The following is a 20,955-nucleotide window of genomic DNA, read 5'->3' as shown; positions in this document are numbered from 1 at the left end:
TGTTTGTTGTCTTCGGAATCAGATCTTTGGACGTGTTAATTAATTGCTTTAAGAGGGCTGAAGATGTTGCAGAGAAAAAAAATTAAAAGATTCAGATATTTATCTGTAGCATTCAACCTTGTTGGCTAATAATGGTTCCAAAATAATTCCTACCTGCAGAAATCCGGTGGCACCATGCCATAAACATTTATCCTGTCACAGAGCTCTAATGCGATAGACATTGTGAACCAGCCCGTGCTAAGCCAAGTGTTGGATATCTTCCTGAAAGCAAAAACATAATTAAGTTTCTAGGCTGACAAATAATTCGTGATATATCTGAAGCAATTTCTGGGCATTTTAGTTTATTCTTGTGAAAGGTTATGAAAATTGGGCAACCAAGACTACTTTGCTTGTGCACCTTTTAAGGCTTTTGCTAGTGTTTTCTGTCAGCAGACTAATCTATGCAGAAACTGTCCTTGCTGTAATTCATTTTGGGCACAGCAATGTTAATATTTAGCTGACCTTTTGTTAAGTTTACTGTAAGTGACTGAATCTCCATATGCTATATTTATAATCTTCTGCTAGTAATGTATACACGTCTATAATCACATACTAAGTGCTCAGGAAGATGCATCATGAGGGGTAAAGAGGGCTGCTTAAAATGCTGCCTCCCACAGCATGCAGAGGAGTGTGTCTGCTGGAGCAAGATTGAGCCTCAAGTGCCTGGTCTAAGCCTCTTTCCTCTTACCCTGTCCATGATTTCTAGAAGCTCCCAGAACCTCACTGTGACTGCTGGCAGAGAACTCTTAGTTAGCTGCTATGCCTGTCCCTTAGCCAGCTTGGGAGTGAACCTGCCCAGAGATTCCCTCCCTGTCTGGGGGGCCCTTTGAATATGAGTGACTGCTGCAAGGGAGCCCTCTAAGGCAGCTCCTTTCCTGGCTTTCTCTGCAAGATGGGAGAAATCTTTAAAAGAAGCACAACTGATCCCAGCATTATTTATGCAAAATAGGAGAGATCTCCATGTAACTGCTCACAGATGCAAGAGATTTAGAAGCTCTGCTTAAACTGCTGTAGCACAGGTTCTGATCTGCAAAATGGCAACAGTAATGTTTGGTCTTCCTAGCATTTGCCAGTCATTGCTGTTTAGTGTGCAAGAGCTGGGTACTGTAATGGTTACTGGTTGCATGGCACATACACTGAAAGTCCTGGTCGTATGTTAAGTTCCTGCACTGTCCCTGTGCTGGGGGAATGTTGGCAGTCTTGTAACAGGAGGGTCAAGGCAATGCCAGAGAGAAGCACATCTTAAAGGTGTTGTAAAGGCATGTTTAGGGGCAGCCCTGAAAGACCGAGTCGGGCACCTCTCTTAGAAATGGAGGCACATAAAGTTGGGTATTTGCTCCACAAAAAACAAGTTCATTCAAAGGTCTCTCTTCAAATGTTGTTAAAGGAGACAACTGGCCTCCCTAATGGCTCCTCATTCAGCTAAAGAAGTCCTTCAGGAAGAAGTTCAAGCTGGTGTCATCTGTGAGCGAGAAAGGCCTCAGATTCCTGATGGCAGCCTGTCACAGTGACTGGCTGTCCTTTCATCTCTTGCTGAATCTGAGGCACCACGAGAGCAAGCGCAGGCTCATGGATTGCTTGTGCGCTGTATCTCATTGTACTGACATGGAATGTACATTAACCCCATTCTACTACACCTATATCTGCCTGACACCTGTGAAGTTTTGTGAGCCCCCCAAAAAAGGCATAGCAAAGAACTCTCATCAGAGCAGTCACCCAGGAATCCCAGGTCTTGACCTCAGTCTAGGGCCATCTTTTACAGTGACAGCAGAATGCACCACAATCCTGGAAGCAGGGGCTTGAAGCCACAACAGCTACTGTGAGCAAGTGCCAGTGATCACTAACGAGTAATTCAGTACGAAAGCAGCTTCCTAAGCTAATGCTGAACAAGTTGGTTCCAAGTAGGTCACCTAAGGGCAGTAGGAGGGAGGTGTTTTGGGCACTGTCAGATTAAGGAATGCCTTATACGAAGGTTCCCAGTTTCCTCAGTGAGTTAGACTATTACAAAGAAAAAAAACCCCAAGTGGTAGTATCAATACCTGTTGCTTAAAAGGTACTTGTAAACATATGGAAACTCTTTAACCAAAAGTTGTCTGAAGGATGCTGGAGAGCCTGTGTAGTTTGTCCTGTCCTTTGTTGGGCATCTGACAGTGTGTGAACACCTGAAATGTATATTTTTATTGCTCCTGACATATAGACTTTCAGGCCAAGCTAGCATTTGGAGAATAACATGATTTAAGCATCTCATTAGTTCCAATTATGGAGCCTTATTTATTTTCTGAATTTGCACTTAAGCTTGGGGCTGGCAGTGCAATTTGTCACATTGTCATAGCTGGGTCATAAGCTCAGCAGAGGCCTTCAGGCACTGAAACAATACAGTGAAACCAGTAAATAATTTTTGGCTCAAAATTATTAGGAAAGGGAGAGATAGGGAAAAGCCTAAAAAAACCCAACTGCTTTCTTGCCACTGGAGAGTTCCTGAGCCTGTGAATTGCTAGGTAAATCAGGAACATGGTCAGGCTAAGAGTACTTTGGAGTACCTTGCACAAGGCCACTGTTTTAGCTGTCTAAGACTTTACATTCCAAAGCCAAGGGAGCAATTATATCTAGACCATGACCAAAGTGGCTGTGCTTTACACAGGTCAGGCAACCCAGCTAGGCTGCCTGCCGGATTAGTTTTCTTTTTGCTTACACACACTTATGTTGTAATTTAATGTTTTCAGTAAATAGGAGAGTAACTGAATTTAAATAAACTAGCTTAAAAGCTAAAAAATGAAATAAAATTTAAAACTTACTCAAGTATCACTCTAGCCTCTTTAAATACCATGTCTGTAGGACAGCAATACAGACACAGGGTTAGTGTCTTGCCTTTTCATAGACCTGAACAAGAGTCCAACAAAAGAATACTGTTTTTATACCTAATCAGCTGTAATGGAAGAATATGAAGAACTGTCATGTGCTTATTAGGGGAAATTATCAGATATTCTTTTATATCCTGAACTAACACACTGTGCTGATAATTCTGTAGTGCACACTAAATTACAATTAAAGGCCTTTCTGCTCCACCAAAATCTCATTTATAATCTCTACGGAAATACTCTTCCTGCAGTTATTTCATTTATGCTTCCTTTATCTAATTACTGTAATATTGGTTCTGAATCATATTTTCTTAATGTACCCTTATTCAATTATAAAGTTATTTTGAAGTACAGGTACTTTATAATACCAAGTATATTGCTCTGCAGCCTTTGTCATTCACCAAACAATTTAAGTGGCAGTGTTTTCTGAAGGTTTCCCTTCATTTCAAAATCAGGTGGTTTTTTTTGAAAAGCACAATACATCCAATTACCTTTATTCTCATTATTCTCAAGACAGAAATGAATGATTATTGCAACCTTGTAATAAGGCTTCTCTTTCCCTCCTTTGTTTTTTGCAGGCACTAATGTCAAGAGCTCAGCAGAAGCCTCACAGGGAACAGCAAGCAGCGTTCTGGGCTGTACAATGTTCTGCTCCTGCCCCCACAGCTACATAAATTTTCTCCCCTTACTAATTCCTTCCTACCCGTGTTTCTTTTCATCTTCCCTCTCTTTTGCTGTACTGCCTATTCATTTATTTTCATCTCCTGTTTTAATCTTCTTAGTCCTTCAAGTATGCTGTATGTGCCCTCTAAAGGAGCAGTTCGTACACAGCAGAGCCTGTGATTTCTTAAAAGCAACAGGACCTGTTAATGCAGCTGAATTTTGCTAGTGTTCATGTGCCCTTGATTCACACTGGGAGTATAGGGTGCCCATGACTGAGTCTGCTATAAACTCGTTATAATGCCATTAATGTCTCAAATGCCTTGAGAGTATTTCAGAAGCCAAGACTGAGCCTGGTGCCTGTGCAGAAAGAGAAATGCTTTCATCACATGCACAGCTGTAGGCCTCTTGCTCCGGATGGGTGACCCAGAAAGAGGAGCTTGCCCAGAAAGTGTCAGGAAAGGAATGGGACTGTGGCTGTCTCTTGCAGAACTGACCAGACTGAAGCAGAGGAGGTAACTTGTTCCTCAAAACTGGGAACTGCAAGTGGTCTTACCCTGGAAGAGTAATCCAGGAAAGGAGTTGGCAGTATGCACTCCTTGTGTAAAGGATCTGACCCTTAGGGCTGATGGTGGGCCATGATACAGTGCGACTACAACTTTCTTAACTTACGTGCCTTTGCAAACAGTGGGTATACAAATAGCTAATCCTTTGCACTGTTCTTGAAGGGTTTAAATGCTTAATTCACCTTTTTCCATCACTGTACTTTAGGTGAACAAACCTGAGAAAGACCGTAATACATCGGAACTGGCAGGGTATCTCCCCTTAGTATCCCTCCTTCTAGTTCTGACAGAGGCAGTCTCTGGCAGAGACCCACAAGCAGTGTTTTGAAGATGAAAAGGATCTTTAATGGTAAGAAACTGACCAAGTTACTGTGAATCAGTCAAGAACTTAGATGCATAGTTTGATCCACTATAACTGAACAGAGCTCTGCAAGCAAACTGAGGGGGTATGACAAAGGCAGCAAAAGCCAAGCAAAGATACAGTCACCGTCAGCTAAGAGGATACAAAAGCTTCCTTTAACACTGGTTCTGCCTTTGTTGTGCAATCCAGAAAACACAGTCTGTGCTCTTGAGTCCTCCCTGCCACACACTTTGGTGCGTATGTATAGTATTTGTGAAGCTAGAAAATCTCACCGTGAATTACTGCACAATAAACCTACCTCTTCATTTGTACTTAAGTGGTGGGGACCCTGTTCCACTTTTATAGCAGTATATTTAATAAGTAAAAAATAGAAGTTCATTAAAAATAGATTTATTTCTTGCTAGGAAGTCTTTGCTTTAAATGTCCATTTTCAGACATTGTATGTGAAAATGCTCACGTCCTGCAGTGGGTCACTTACTAAAATTTGATTTGAAGATCTGCCTACAAGTCATAAACAGTCTTATAAAGATGTAACTATCGTAATAACTTTCCTTTTCCCAGTTGGAAATATAAGATGAACTGGTTTGAAACACCTAATGTATAACTAATGTTTATTTGTTTTACAAGCAGCTTTACAGCTGCAATGTTCCAAGAATGCTTAAATTCAATAAACAGCTATCATAATTTACTGAATAGTGACATTTCCTCTATAAGAAAACATAACCTATCCATTCTGATTTTTCAGAATCAGTAAAAAAAACCTTTCAGGTGTATTACCCGAAAGTGAGACTTAAACAGCTCCTGCCTCCTTGGCTCTGTAAACAGAACATCCAGATTCTGGTATTCAAAGTTGATGAGGCAATATTCCATACAAATTATTTTGATGCATATTTTTTACTTATGTTACAAGTGATGTTATTTGGCATGTCATATAATATTACAACTCATGAGGCAGAGGATTTAATGGGTGTGATGGTCCCTCTGAGCAGATCTGAAATTGGTATATATATAAACTATGTTATTTTACTGCTGTATAAACATCCCCCAAATGTATCCACGTAAGTTCTCACCTGTCTTTCCCAGTTTCCTGTTTAAAAAGGTCATCAAATTGAAGCATCTTGTGGCGAGAAATCATATATGCTTTTAATTGAGGAAGTATCTGATTCATCAGCTGCAGGTTGTTATACACCAAGCCTTTACCATCTCTCCTCATGTAGCTGCTAGGACCCCAGAAGATAAACACGGCACCGTGGCTCATATTTAAGAGTTCGTTGCGATTTCGCAAAATCCTCTGAATACTGGAATGTGCAATGACTCGAAGGCTCGTTTTGTTTCCAACATCTTTTCCATAACCTCGAGTAGGTGCATCATTCATTCGTATTACACACTCTGTCTCGTCGATTCTGTCACCTTGTTTACTTCCCAGAAGGTGTCCAGAGCTGGTTACCAATGCACAGCTCTTGCAGTGCATTTTTAAAGGCTGCAAAGACATACATACTTCAAAATTAGCTGTAGACATCTTTCCACTCACGACAACTATGTTTTACATGTACATGGCATATTTTACAGCAAATATCTCAGAGCACTTTATATGACTCTCTGCCAGCAGTTTTCCCAAATAACTGGGGACACATTATCTGCACATTTTGTAGATGGGGAAAATGTTGTGTAGGTCTACAGCCCTTAAACTTCCTCTGTGGGTTCAAGTCATAGAATCACAGAATCATAGAATAGTTAGGGTTGGAAAGGACCTTAAGATCATCTAGTTCCAACCCCCTGCCATGGGCAGGGACACCCCACACTGAACCATGTCACCCAAGGCTCTGTCCAACCTGGCCTTGAACACCGCCAGGGATGAGCATTCCCAACTTCCCTGGGCAACCCATTCCAGTGCCTCACCACCCTCACAGTAAAAAACTTCCTTATATCCAAGTCCACTGTTTAAATCCTCCTTTCCACTGCTGCTTCATATAGAGTATTCACAGCAGCTTCTATACTGTTCTTGGCTGCCAGGACTGTACTTCCACTTGCCATAAATGAGCTATAATTAGAGCATTTTTGATTCTTCCCTTTCAGTCTTTTGCAGGACATAATCAATTTTAAGTTCTCATAAGCACAGGTGTTAATAGCTTTTCAGCCTTGGGGCCAGGGAATTTTGCTATGGGAAGAGAGCTACAGCTTGGTCCAATCCTTCCATTCTATTTCCAAGTTGCTATAGAACAAGTGTTCTTGTGCCTCTGTGTTTCAACAGTCAGAGCTGGTCATTACTGTCTGTGTATATTTTACATGACAGTGAGTTAGTGCACTGAACTTTTTCTAGCTTGTCAGGTCATGTTTAAAAGTTACACAGTAAAATGGAACAAGGAGGTGCCTGATCAGTGAATGGCTGACCTAATGGAATCAAGAGAGTAAAACAAGCTTTCATGAAAATGAAAATGCATGGTAAATCATATTACTGAAGTATACCACCAAAACAGATATAAGTAAGATAAGTATGAAACTGAATCTGCTGCTCAGCATGAGAACTAAAAAGGAGCAACGGGTTATCCTCGAACTGCTACTTTGTAACAAGAATACAATAAACTGGGAGGTAAAGACTATTTAAGAAGGTAGCCTTCCAGGAAACTGTATCTTGCAGTATTTAAGACCAGTAACATATTACAGAACATACATAGTGCGTGTCTTCTCCTTTCTTTGAAAAAACAAACAAGTGAAACAAACAACCCCAAAACCAAAACTGGCAGACCTGAACTCTGGTTGCTCACCAGTCTGAGCTTCCTTGGAAGGCCATTTGGATCTACTGATCTTCTTCCCTAAGGATGTCCATCAGAAATTTCTTTTCATTGCTAACCATAAAGAATGGCATTCCAATACCCTCCTAGTGAGTAACAGGTTGGTTTAATTCCAGAGGCTCCAAATCAGGCACACAACATGTGGAGAGCAGTTGTCTCCTGCACTGTGGCACTGGCCTGATCCTGTAATACCAAGTAGATCAAGTGTACCAAGGAAGTGACAGTATTCATTGCTCTGAAGAGCGCTAGCAACCTAAGCCCATCTTTTACAACAAGGGCCTCAACACCTCAGGATCAAACCCTGTGGTCTCCATGGCAGCTTGTTGTTCATGCTATTATAAACACGGCTAGCATACCTCCAGGTGTAAACTTACTTGGTGGGTTTATTAGCAATGAGGGGACATTATGGTGACATACAATTACACTTAGTATCAACCACATGTATATCGGAATCAAATAACTACATCAGTGTGCAGTGAGGCACAGCTTACAACTCTAAAGCTGAAAAGAAGACATAGCATAGGTTTGAGATTATCTCAGACTTCCATTCCAAAATGCTTTGGCCCCCAGTATTTGAAGGGGATATGTTACTTAAGTAACTTGGTTTTAATTTTGAAGGTAATAAGTGGTTGTAGTCTGAGCCTTTCTTCTGTGAGAATAGCTAACGAATGATTAAATGCTTTTTAGTTAAAGAGAGAATCTGTGTAATGATACAACCAGTAAGCTTTGTATCTCCATCTTCCCCAAACTGTTAACAAAGTCCCATTTCTTTCACATACATGGATTATAATCCTGAGCTAATGATATGGGTAGAAATGTTCATGCCTTTGTGAGCCAAGGTTCCTAATGCAGTATTTACATGCATTTTCCTTTAAGCTTTCATCTGCCAGTTTGATGAATTACCAAGCAAAAGCTCTAAGGTGAACTAGCTGCTCCACCATCATGCTTCGGAAAGCAAGATGAAGTGCTAATGAGGTTAAAGGAAATGTAGTCAGCACCAATATTAACTCACATGGTTTGAATATCCACATAGCAAGACATTTTCACCTAAACAATCTCTGCTGGTTTCTGGCCTACTGAGCTATGACTTACTCTTTTCTTTTAAAAGTCTGCCAGAGAATCTATCAGTTGTTAGAAAACAAGGGCCACCATCAGTGGAGCTGTGGAAACTTGGGGAGGGAGGGTGAGTGAGGAGATGTCAACATTTGCTAAATGATAAACATTAACACCCCCCAAACCACCTGTCCCAGATCTTGTTTGAAAGCAGTTTCTTCTGGGAAAAAGTCTTTAGACTGAGACATTCAGGTATTGCCCTGCTACTTGAATGATGCATGGTGGGTGAGCCCATGTAGCTGCTCTGGGCAAGTCATTTTCAGTCACCTCACTCAGATGCTTTCAGTTGAAGTCTACAAAACTCACACCTAAAAACTGTCAGATGAATTCACAGCCAACAGCCACAACAGTCTCTTACCAGCTGTTTATAATGCTTTGACAATATTGAAAGCAAGGGGGGGAAAAGCTATTGGCTGTAATATCATCTCATTGGGAGGCAGCAGTTGCACTAGAAATGTCATCTACTTAAGCAATAATAATGGAGGCACAAGGCAGTTCTTTGGGATTGATGACCAGCTGGGAAAAGTTGATGGCCTGAGAATAACCAGGGGCCATTAAGCCAGAAGAACATTAGCTCCACAGAAAGCTCTGTTACAGTAATTATTACAGTGATGTTTGGGAAAAAAGGCAAACAAAAAAAAAAAAAAAACAAACCCATGACATACAAGTGACATTTTAGGTAGGAGATGCAACTCTTGTTTCATGAGCCTTGCTTCAAAATGACCAGAAAAGGGATAGGGTGAGAGACAGGTGAGTTTTATGGCATCTGTATTAATTACCTTGAAATGCAGCATATCGAGCATGTAAAAGCTGCTGACACTCAAGTCATACCCACTGTCAGTAAGCAGCCACAGTTCCATATGTACCTGAACCACACGTACAGCACCTTGCACAACATGGCAGTGCATGTAGCTATTTGGGCAACACAGGGCAGTCATATCAACACTGAGGGCACTGAGACAGTGAACAAGCCAAGAATTTACCACATAAATTGCCCAAATTACCTCTCAGTTCCAGTCACCTAAAAATACATACAGGGAGAGGGAGAAGAGAGGGCACAGGACAGCAAGCTCACAGCATGAGAAACCTGGAAGATGGCAAAATCAGCTGCTGCTTTTCTGGGATAGATGGGCTATCCCAAGGGAATGAAGGGAGCAGGTGAACCTTGCTGGTAAACCCCATAATAGCACCTTAACCCTGTAGCAAATGAGTGTAACCTTGCACCACTGTAAGTAGCATAGGCCAAACTAATTCCTGGTAAGTTTCAGTTACATAGATTATAGCCTGGGAAGTACTGCTGCTATATCACATACCTCTGATTTGTTTAATACCAACCAACAAACAAACAGAAACAAAAAACAATGCCACAATTGTTTCTGTATATTCCAATTTGAGGCAATCTGCTCTGTTATTGACTTTCAAATCCATGTTGTTCAATGATAGAAGAATGTTACTTTCAGACACTTTATAGCTCAAAAAAAAAATCAATGGAAAAATGTTATTCCTGATTCAAAATATGTTACTCCTAGATATAATTATTTTCTCTGTGATGCAATCAAATTATTTTTTTTCCCTTATAGAAGTCTTTTATCTTAAAGAAGATATAGAAAACAAGACAATTCCTTCCTCGCAAATACATTTTTTCCTATACAGAGTACTTAATGACCTACTTTCAAGACCCCTGGGTTCAGATCACTCCATTATCAGTAGTATAAAGAATAGAGTATTTTATCTTGGGAAAAAAACACCAAACAACAACCAACCAACCAACCAAGAACAAACCTGAGATCTTCTGCAGTGAAGAACAGCTCACTACAGAGTTCAGCAGAAAAAGTCTACCTGTCAGTCTACCTGTCAGTTCATGAACACCAGCATTCCTCATAGATACGTCTGCAAAAACTACAGATGACTTCAAAATAAATATATTGTGAAAGAGCAAGAGAGACTGAGAAAAGTTAAAGAATATCCAAATTCCTTTCGGATGAATGACCTTTAACTAAGCATTCGAGACTTACTTATGGCTTGTTCTTGACTCCTGGGTCATCAGCCACTGGCAACAACACTGAGTAATTAATGCATTTCCAGTAATACAGTATTTTTCCCTGGCAGCTTCAGTTCTAACTTTTTACTTGCAGCTTTAAGCTGCTTTGAGGTTTCTTACAAGCTGCTGGCTTGGGACCACTGCCCCACTAGGCTGGTTCCTCCTTCCCAGTTTTCTTCTCCCGGAGGCTTTGAGGACAATCTCCCTCTCACAATGGGCACCCCAGCCGCTGCAGGAGCTCCAGGCATCCCCAGCCCATTGCTGGCAAGTAACAAGTGGCTGCTCCAGCTCTTGTGAGCCTCTGTCACTCAGCACTGCTCCAAGTATAAAGCTTCTCTATCCATTACATCCATCCCTCATAAGCAAGCTATACATATTGTTTCTATCTGATTGCCTCCTTCCTTAATGTTTTCACTAGAAGACTGACAATTATAAAGGCCAAATCTGCTTTTTTTGAGAAATTCCTAACAATCACCTTAAAGTAGAATAGAAACCCTGAATTCTCACACTTGCGGAGTAACTTCCTTTCTGTAAGTCAACACAGCAGCTGTGGGGCTCAACCTGTCTTGTTAGTGAAGTACAGCTGCACTGCACTGTACTGCACTGCACTGCAGTAGTGATTTCTACAGTGCAAGTACTCTGAGAGACACGATCCTGTGAAAATAATGCAAGATCCCTGATTATTTTTGCTTTGTAATATTTTGATGTTTCATAAAAATATGAAAACAACTAAAAATGAAAATGCATACAAGCACAAAGAGTTTGCTTTGCTATTTTTCAAGTCCCATCTACCTGACGCACTATGAAATGATGCTCTCAAACTAGTCTCTGAACAGTAAAAAATCATTCAGATGCATAGCGGGACATTTTAGGTAACACTTCTGTATATAAAAAGCTGGAACAAAAAACCAGACTGAAACACTTAACGTGTGAAGAGAATTTTGAACTTCAACCAACTACAACTTGCTCTGGTACATACCCTTTTCAAGTCTCTGGGAGTTTTGATTTTGTGGTGCCAAGTTCTGATCTAAGAGATGATTTTGCTTTGACATTTTCACATGTATGTTCAGATGCAGAGTGTAGCTTAATTTCTACACTCTGCATGTCACCTCAGATTTCCCCTTCAAGCTTTGTGCATTTTTATTCTTTAACCCTTATGCTAGCAGATACAGAGACCTCTTAAAGAGGGGGGAGAAAAATCCTCTGAGCAAACACATTTATAATTTTTGTTGAACTAGACATTTGGAATGTTAGAGCATCTGCCATGAAAACAAACTGCATTATCACTGAACTAAAAGCATTGACTGTCTTGAAAACTATATCCTAGTGGCTGATACCACACAAGTAAACAGAAAGGGTAGGAGATACCACTTGCCCAACATTGTTTCATGCAAATCTAAATAACAAGCATTTGCAACAAAACTTTGCAATTCAAAAAAGGCCTGGCAAGTCTGTTCATAAAGATAAATGCATGTCTGTTTAACAAGATAAAAGATAAAACAAATGAATTTCTTATTACTTCTCTCTGTTTCTTGGGCTGTGGAGCTTGCATATGCAAATGTTATGGAAACATTAGCATCTTCATTTCCCATTGATTCTTCAGAGTTAATTATATAACTGGACTCTGCCTTCAGATATATGATAAGTAGAAACAGTGAAATAACCAACCTTCAGCAAATGCATTCATTACAGTAGTGATCACAGCACCCTAGGCTTTATTCCTCCAAGGAATGGAGTGTTTTTGTTTTCCATGATACTATACTGATGGGCATCTGCAAAACCTGTAATAAAAGTACAATCATTCTATTTTAAAAAGGCCCTTAGACATGTCTAATTCAATTTCAAAACATGAGGCTGTATTATGAAAAGAAAAATAGAAAAACAAATGTACTCCATAAAGCTTTCACTGGGATAATTTTCTTAGAAAAAGTACTGTTAAGCACATTAGTCACTGAAGAGTCTTCTGCTTGTGTGGAGTGTTTTCCGGCACATTAAATCTTTTTCAGGGAACTGCCTGCTAGTCAAAGCTTCCATTAGATTAATTAAAATATGGCTCCTCTCACTGGAAAGAAAAGGCATGAGTTTGGTTACAGGACATTGACCACCTACAGAAACTGAGCCCTTTCTAGTTATATAAAATACAAGCAGCAGCAGCAGCACACGAGACTGAACAACAAGATAACTTTCAGTATATGAAGCACATTTCTCTTCTTATTTGGAAGCATGATTACAGGTGCTGATGTTTTCCCCTAAGCCACCTGAAGTGAATATAAGGTGCAACCTTGCAAATTGTCAGCACATATAAAGCTAAGATTTAGAGAGTAGTTTCTATCCTGCATCCTATAAATGTGTCCCATGAGGAAGATTAGTATCAATCATAGGCTTATTGGAGAGGGAGATAGGATACAATGATAACCTGAAGCTATCAACTAGAGTAATGGTCTAAGAAGAAAAAGCAATCAGAGAAAGAAAAGAATATCCTCAATGAAAGACAGAACTGGAAAATCAGGCAGGAATGTATCACATTGATGAACATGAGCTGTTATACAAGAGAAAGAATCATATGAACAATATACAGGCTCTAAAGAAATGGTTATTACCTAATGTTTATCTTAAAAGGAGTGCAAATAGACATCCATATTACATCAAACTGCTTTACTTTTGTTCTGCAGCTAAAATACTTGCAATAATATGCAATAAAGCCACAAGCGTGGTGTCTTACTATGCAAAGTGTTATCACTGAAGTGTCAGAAAAACAGGAGTTATTTCAACAGCCTACAAAAAAAAGGTATTGGACAGTTGGATTTTTGCTTCAGGAAGTTTTCACATCAACTTCTCTTATCTGCTTTGGAATGTTTAGGCAACCTTTTCCAGTTCAAATGCTCCATGGACATACTCCCTCAACTGCTCTCTCTGCACCTGTCATGGACGTGCAAAGGTGGTTTTGAGCTTCAGGCTCAACACCACACAACGTTGTACCACCTCCACAGCACCATCCCAAGGTAGCCTCCATAATCATATTGATACTAAAGATAGATGCTAGAAACAGGCACTGGCAGCAAAACTGGTCAAAACATCCAGCTGAAAAGAAAACATTTTGAAAACAGATGTTTAAAAATATCTCTATCTGCAACTCTCTATCACTGTAATATTAACTGGTTTTGGACTACAACTAAATTTGAAAAACAATCCTCTGAATTCAAGGGTCAGCTCTTGAGATTTTTTTTGTTTTTTTTTTAAAGGGTCTGAAGCATTCCAAACATGTCTCTCCTATTGTTTACTATTATCACAGCCCTGACCAGGAGACAAACACATGGTGGATGGAAACATTCAGCACTGAAATGTGCCTACTGAGGGATAATTAGACAAGTACAGGAGATGGCTCTCTGTCTGCCAACATGGCATTGCTTCTCCAAAGAGATGCTCTTCAATTCATAGCAGGATGTTGAAACTATCTTCTGAGTAAGTTAGGAGTAAGTAAGTTTGGGTGAGAAGGATGAGGTTAACTCCAGTTTCTGATAACTGGAGAAAAAAGAAGGTGTCTCTCAGAAGAAGGAACTCGGAGCTGCAGGGCAAATGAGAAGAGAGAGACCTTGAACAACTGAGCCAGGAAAGAATTGATATCAAGTCAGCTAATTACACTGAGAGAGGTAAGAGGTCTATTTCTGCATCTATGTATTTCACAGACATTTATAACAGTGCATTCTCTTGTGGCTGTGGCACATAAACACACTCATTGTATTATTATACGTTTTACCATCAACTGATTTGAATGAAGCATGATTCCCAGGCACTTGGCTAACTCTAGTATATTCCTTGCTTAAAGATGTAGGTTATCTATAACTGGGGGAATGATATAACTTAAATCCACAGTTACCCAACCATGGTCAAGGAATCTGAAGAGTAGAAGGGCATGCCACAGACAGGATGCAAGAGGTAGGTTTAAGTACAGATACCACAGAAATCAAGGAAAAAATATATCATCTTTAAGTGAGCAACAGTAGAGATGGAACCTTCCTGCAAAAAGGTGAAATGCGGAGTACCAGGGGATTTGTGGGTGCTTTATGCACTTTATATTCTTTTCATCTTACATTATTAGTCCTAAATTGTATTCCTTGGATGTGATGTGTGTGTCATTTTAAATGCATTTTACCTTGTAGTGGCATTAAACAATTCCTGCTCACTTCTTCCTGCGTGGGCAGGGGGAGTATATTTCACTGGATCACTCCTTGGATCCGTTTCATAATGGGAACAGGAGGCAAAGATAAGTAAAAACAAGGCAGGAAAAAAAAAAGAAGATAGGTGGATGATACTGCTTTCTTTAGTGACATCTAATGCACATAAAATTCAACCCAAAATGCTACAATAAGATGGGTGATGGTAGTCATGGAAGAATGGAAAGGAGAGCATGGCAGCATGACCAAGAAGTGCTAGGCTGCAGAGGTTTTCTTTAAAGCATCTCTTAATCTTTCATTGTTTCAAATCACCATTACTGAATGCCTTGACATCTAACTGATACCTGTCAGCAGGAAGTTTCAAATCCTGTAAGCAGTGCTTGCTTTTCAGGACTCTGTACCATGCCTGGCTGCAGCCCAGGATTCTTGTTTCATGTGAATGAACTTCTGTCAAATGGTTTCTTCAGAGCTATAGGCACATTCTAAAGTAGTTTTTCTGCACTGGACATGTAGGTCATCCTTCCAGCTTTACTGCCCCCCCAAATAATACCCACCCACCTAAACAGGATATTTTTACAAACCTAGACCTCTCTAGAGCCACAATTTCTGCTCTCAGGAGAGATGACAGGATATTTTCTTCTTGCAGGAGAGAAATACTGAAGTGTCAACAGGTTTTTGTACAGGAATCTTTCAGTAAAGAATTTAAAGAAAAAAAAAGAAGACCAGCTACTCATCAGGTGTATCTGCTTCAGTCCACTGAACAAAGATGTGACCAGGTAATTCAATCTGTCCTTCCTGCATGGCCCTTGGGTTGCCCTCAAGGGCTGCTTCACCCTGGAGCAGAATGGTCCAGGATCCTCCGCCTGCAGCTGCCCAAACCCCACTGCCTCGCTGACAGGGCGAGGTGGCACCAGACATGTATCAGGTGGTTCTCAGGAGCTGCCTGACGCTTCACTCTCAGAGCCCAGCAGTCGCGTCTACCTTACTGCACGAGCAGAGGTGTAACATCTGACCCCAACAGCCTGCAGCATCCCCAGGAGGGCTCTGTGCAGTGCCCCTTACCTACGCTGTCCTCACCATTCCCCTCCCTGTGCCACACAAGGCCACCTTTCATGCTGATCTCTCCTGCTGTGACAAATACATCTGCAGAGAATAGGGCAAGGCAAGGCAGAAAGGGACACCAAGAGTGCAGGAGAGGCAAACACAGTGACAATCTGCCAGGAGATGGCATGAGAGCATAATCCTGACTCGGCCTACCCAGTCACGCTCGTCAGACCACGAGTGTCCAAACTGCTTGCAAGGAAGAGCCCTTGACGACAGCTGGCACCAAGATAGTATTAACCAAGTGGGAATTTCACCCTGAGCATGGCAGTGTCTGCACTGTGTTAGGCCTATTTCCCAGTTTTGCACATCTTAAGAGAAACCAACACATCCTTCCAGGAGAAACTGTTGCTCCTGTTAGTGCAGCACAGCCAGGAGGAGCATCTGTCCTGGAAATGCACATTTGAAGAAACAAGCAGCCAAACTCCACTGATGTGTCAGCATTTAATTATAGAGCTGGAAGTGGTTCGAATCTCTCCCTTTCTATGTGTCCTGCTTCCCAAACCACAGAAAACAGCACCAGTGCATGCTTTCTACCCCTCAAAAATTATCACACTACAGCTATGATAATTCAACAGAAATTAATTACATTCTATAGAAGGGGACAGGTTCTGAAGGTTTGACTGGTTTCCTTTTTAATTATTGTATTACATTGAGAACACAGCAAAATCTTTTTAACATGCTAGACGTGCTGGGGGTTTTGTTTGCTTTCAGAGACTGCAATGGATGCTACATTTCCATTTAATTAAAAAAATAAGTTATTAAAATAGTCTATTTTGGTTCAGTATGCATTTGCTTTACATGTGGATGGTTTCACATCAGAAATGAGGTATTTTTTTCAATCAGTATTGAGCAACAGACATCTGGGAAAGCAAATAAAGAACAGATCAATGTATTTTCAAAAGAAAGCTTGTTAATACAAAAACAAGTAGTCCTGTCAAAACCAGGTTATTTTTGAATAGTAACCATTTCCAAAGGAATCAATCTATCCCAAAGCTAAATAGGACATTACCTTTTTGACAAGAACAACATAACACAACCTCAGAAACTGGAATGCTTGCAGAAGCCTCACACCAAGTATGGAGAGGAACTTGTAAGAGCAAGTGGTGACAGGACAAGGGTGTGTGTGTGTATGGTTTCAAAGAGAAAAGAGGGTAGATTTAGATATTAGGAAGAAATTCTTTACTGTGAGGGTGGTGAGACACAGGGTGCCCAGAGAACTCGTGGCTGCCCCATCCCCAGTAGTATTTAAGGCCAGACTGGACAGGGTCTAGTGGAAGGTGACCCTGCTCATGGCAGGGGATGTGGAGACGATCTTTAAGGTCCCTTCCAACCCAAACCATTCTGTTATGAAGTATGAACTACTTTATGAAGAAACAACTTCTCTGGGTAGATGCATCATCACTTCCAGCTATGTTTCTGGGGGGCATGGCTGGCTGTTTGGAGGGTGGGTTGGCTGAAACAGGCACACCATTTATGAGAAAGAAATACTAATATCCAGCTCCTGAGCAGCCTTATATGTGAATCATAGAAAGATTTTGGCAGATGCAGGAAAAGAAGTGTAGGCACCCAGTTCACTTGAAATTCAAATGAGGAAACAGCGAGTTAGTGCTTTCAGGGTTAGGCAGCAGCTAAGCAAAGATTTTTAATACTGCAATTTTACATTTAGGTTTAGGAGTGGAGCTTTAATTGTGTTAAGTCCTGCCTCACATACCAAAGCTCTCCACAAGCACTAACTCTGTGTTCCTGTATTAAATAAAGTCCTAGAGAACTACAGCCACATACCTGATTTATCACTCTTTGGAAGGCTACAATAAATCTGTCATGGAAGCCTACTAATTGCTAGTAAATCATCGTCACAAGCATATCCAAAAAGAGTAAAAGTGAAGAGCCAAACATTCAAAGAGCTCTAGGGTGAAATTCTGTCCCTTTACAGATGAACCTGTAATCTATGTGAAAATAAATGATATATAATGATTACTAAATTTGAAATCAAATCTTCACATGGGGACAATTCAGTAAGATTAGGTGACTACAGGACTATACAGCAGCATCAATTATGAAACCTGAAATAGTGTCATATCCCTCAGAGGCTACAAGAACTCTGCATTGCTTTATTCACCAACATCAGAAGACATTTTCTTTCACCAAAGGGTCTGGGGGTTCTCATTTGGAAGAGAAAAAAAAAAAACAAACAGAAGACATGAGCCCAAAAATGACTGGCAATGATCCCCGCTTATCTGAGCTACCATTTGCACTACCAATTGATGGGAAATGAACTGTGATCAATTCTAGGCCATTGTACATCATTCCCATTGACTGACCTGCCAATCCTTGGTTGAATAATTAGTTAAGATATCAATATCTGCCATTTTGCACAATGCTCACAAGACAAGGCTCTCAGGTTTTCATAAAATGGACAATTACTACATTATCTCTAACTCCATTTTCTTTCACAGATATGACTAAGCCTTTATATTACCAAAATACGGAATAAAAACATAACGGTGCATAAGAAGTAGTAAAATCCAGAAGCATGAAATCTAGAGGTCAGTGCAACCCCTGAAGTAATACAACATACATTTTTAATATTACAGATGGATAATAAGCCATATCAGAAAGGATTAGATCTGTGCTCCTCATTTACAATAGTTCACTTTAAGTAGCAACCTGTCTATTTTCCATTCTCAATATCAGGGGAAAAGCTAACTCAGGTATTCAGTGGTGACTGACAGCAATGCTGACATTTTAATAGCAGCTACTGTTTAAGAGCACTATCACCATCCTGTGATTCTTAAATAAAGATTTAATCTACTTTTGATGCAGCACTGCTCTGCAGACCAGGCAATTTGCTGTTAGGGCACATGAAAAGGTGGGGGTTTCTCTAATCCCATCATCCAGTCCCACACCGAGTGTGTAACCAGCTGTTCCAAAGCCATAAATTTGACTAGGCAAGACTCAGTCCCAAATCTGAACTGCTCGCAAACAGGGACACAACAGTTACTTTTCTGTCTCAGACACAAATGGTGTTAACTGCAAATACAAATCAGTTATTCAGTGCAAAAATGATGACTTGTAAATTAGGCCATTTATAAGCACCCTGGCATTTCTATGTTTAGTCCACACGCATGGACATAGTTTCCAAGTATCCATATGCCACAGCAGTATCTAAGGACGCCACTTCTCCCAAAACCATTCTGTCACGGCTTTAGGTGCCTCACCACCTTTCCCCTTAATTCTCATATCTATTCTCTTATCTGCCAATGAAGAGCAAAACCAGAAATGGGAATGTGCAACCTGAAAATGCAAATGCATCATCTAAAATGCAGGAAAGTGCTAGTGGTGGCTTACAAGGCAGAAATAGAGAAACCATGTGAAAGAGAAAATACCCTACTCCACATCATGGATGACTAATTTCTTCCCACACTACACTGTAATAAATACTAGCCTTTGCTAACACAAGAACAGGAAAGCTTTTTACCAGAGCTAATAAAGACATGCCCTGCTTAATGCTCACTTTAGTGTGCCTAAGTGGAAGACATTTCTGGTTTGCCAGATAGTAGCCACTCAGATAATCCAAAGAAAACAGATTCTTCTTTCCTTTGGGGCTGATGACAGGTTAAAGCATTATGCCATAGCTTGATATCCACAAAAGGCTTCCTTTGGACATGACACCAACCCTATCCTAGGTCTTTATTTTTCAATAGGCAGAAAATATTGCACCAGTGAGATCCTATCACTTGCTGGCTGATTGTTTTTTCGATCCCTGTACCCGACAGGTGTGTGTTATAGCTGGGACATACTGCAGTATATTTCTGTGGCTGCTGCTGTAGTGCAGTAGTTTGCATAACACTTTGAAGTGAATGGTTCTTAAGAGAGGAAATCTGCATTACAGAGGCAGCACTTGTATCACAGATGAACTATATATTCAAGTTCAATGCATATCTTTTTATGTCAAACCAGCTTTCTTGTGTAACTCTTTATCAACGGAATTTTCTAATTAGGGAAGTGACACAAGTTGGACTGATCGCCCCCCTGAATTGTTTCAGCAGTGTTTGCCCACCAAGTATAGCCTATACGGGCTCTGTGCAGCCTGCAAACTCTTACTATGGAAATGTGATTTACATATATGTTTACTAATTGCAGACAAATACAGTCTGTGCATTCTGCATGCTGAAAGAGCTTTCTCTCTTATGTTCTGAATGATGCCTTTTAATCCTATTTGAAGACCAATTATCCAACATTATGTTGCAGTATTTTACAATGCTTTTGTCCCTCCTGAGTGAAAAACTGAAATGACCAATTCAAACCCACAGATAGACAAAATGTTAACACACCATCTTCATCAGAAATAACTGCACACTTCCTGTGTTACCCATGGCAATTTGCGTCTTAGTCGTTGGTGGGCCTCTCTCTTTTTTTTTTTTTCTTTTTCTTTTTATCTGTGGTTTTCTACAGGGCTTATCTCTGGTGAGTATTAATTAAGCACTCTGAGCATCATGGTAGAAAATGACTCCTTTCTCCCTGCTAGCAAGACTTGTAGCAGGGGTATATAAAACATAAAATAAAATATTCTACCCTTTCCAGACTAGCCCAAAGCACAAACAAGTACAAGCATTCTCTTTGTTGTTTCACCCAGAGCAAATGCTACATCAAGTTCAAGACAGACAGTTGCATCTCGAGCAAACTGGCTCCAGGAATCAATCAACTTACCTCATCCAAGAAGATGTCTAGGCTTTTACATTTGTGGAAATGGTTACTAGACGTTCAGTAATAATGACAACATGAATGGCTGACAAGACTTTATTTTCCTCTGAGATTGGAAAATTCTGATTCTGTTTGGTAATAAATGTAAACTATTTACTATGTGAAGATATGGTAGATACCATGCAGTCTACTACACGCGGGTGTACGTAATTCTTATATTCCATAATTGTGCACTATATATGCATTGATAGAACTGCAGGCAGAATATTTCTATTTTGAATAATTTTCCACATATTAACCATTCATCTTAATACCATGACTTTCCTTATCTGACTATTTTATCAAGAATTGGTAGGATATTTATTCAGCTAAAGCTTACTGAATTGAAGAAAACTTTCAGTTGTTTAGCAAGTCAGGTAGAAAGTGGATAAAGAAGCCTCAGTACTATGTATGATGCCAACACCCTCCAAAATAACATTTACTAAGGGGATTTTCACAAGCAGCAATCTCTATTTATTAAAGCGGTAAAATCAGTCTTGCAATAT

General features: G+C 40.2%; 1 protein-coding gene across 1 annotated transcript in view; it reads right to left on the bottom strand.

The window, feature by feature from the left end:
* Positions 1 to 20,955, bottom strand: part of ST6GALNAC5 (ST6 N-acetylgalactosaminide alpha-2,6-sialyltransferase 5) — a gene marked incomplete at both ends in the record, with an annotated part of 71,793 nt that overhangs the window by 7,277 nt on the left and 43,561 nt on the right. The window contains 2 exons of the mRNA XM_080623362.1: positions 154 to 261; positions 5,552 to 5,961. Coding sequence (XP_080479488.1) covers positions 154 to 261; positions 5,552 to 5,961 — 518 coding nt within the window. The remainder of the gene's footprint in view (positions 1 to 153; positions 262 to 5,551; positions 5,962 to 20,955) is intronic.

Source organism: Psittacula echo (genome assembly GCF_963264785.1).
Source record: "Psittacula echo genome assembly, chromosome: 7".
NCBI classification, from domain to species: domain Eukaryota; kingdom Metazoa; phylum Chordata; class Aves; order Psittaciformes; family Psittacidae; genus Psittacula; species Psittacula echo.
Note: the sequence above shows the minus strand (reverse complement) of the source record. Positions and strands in the feature narration are given on the sequence as shown.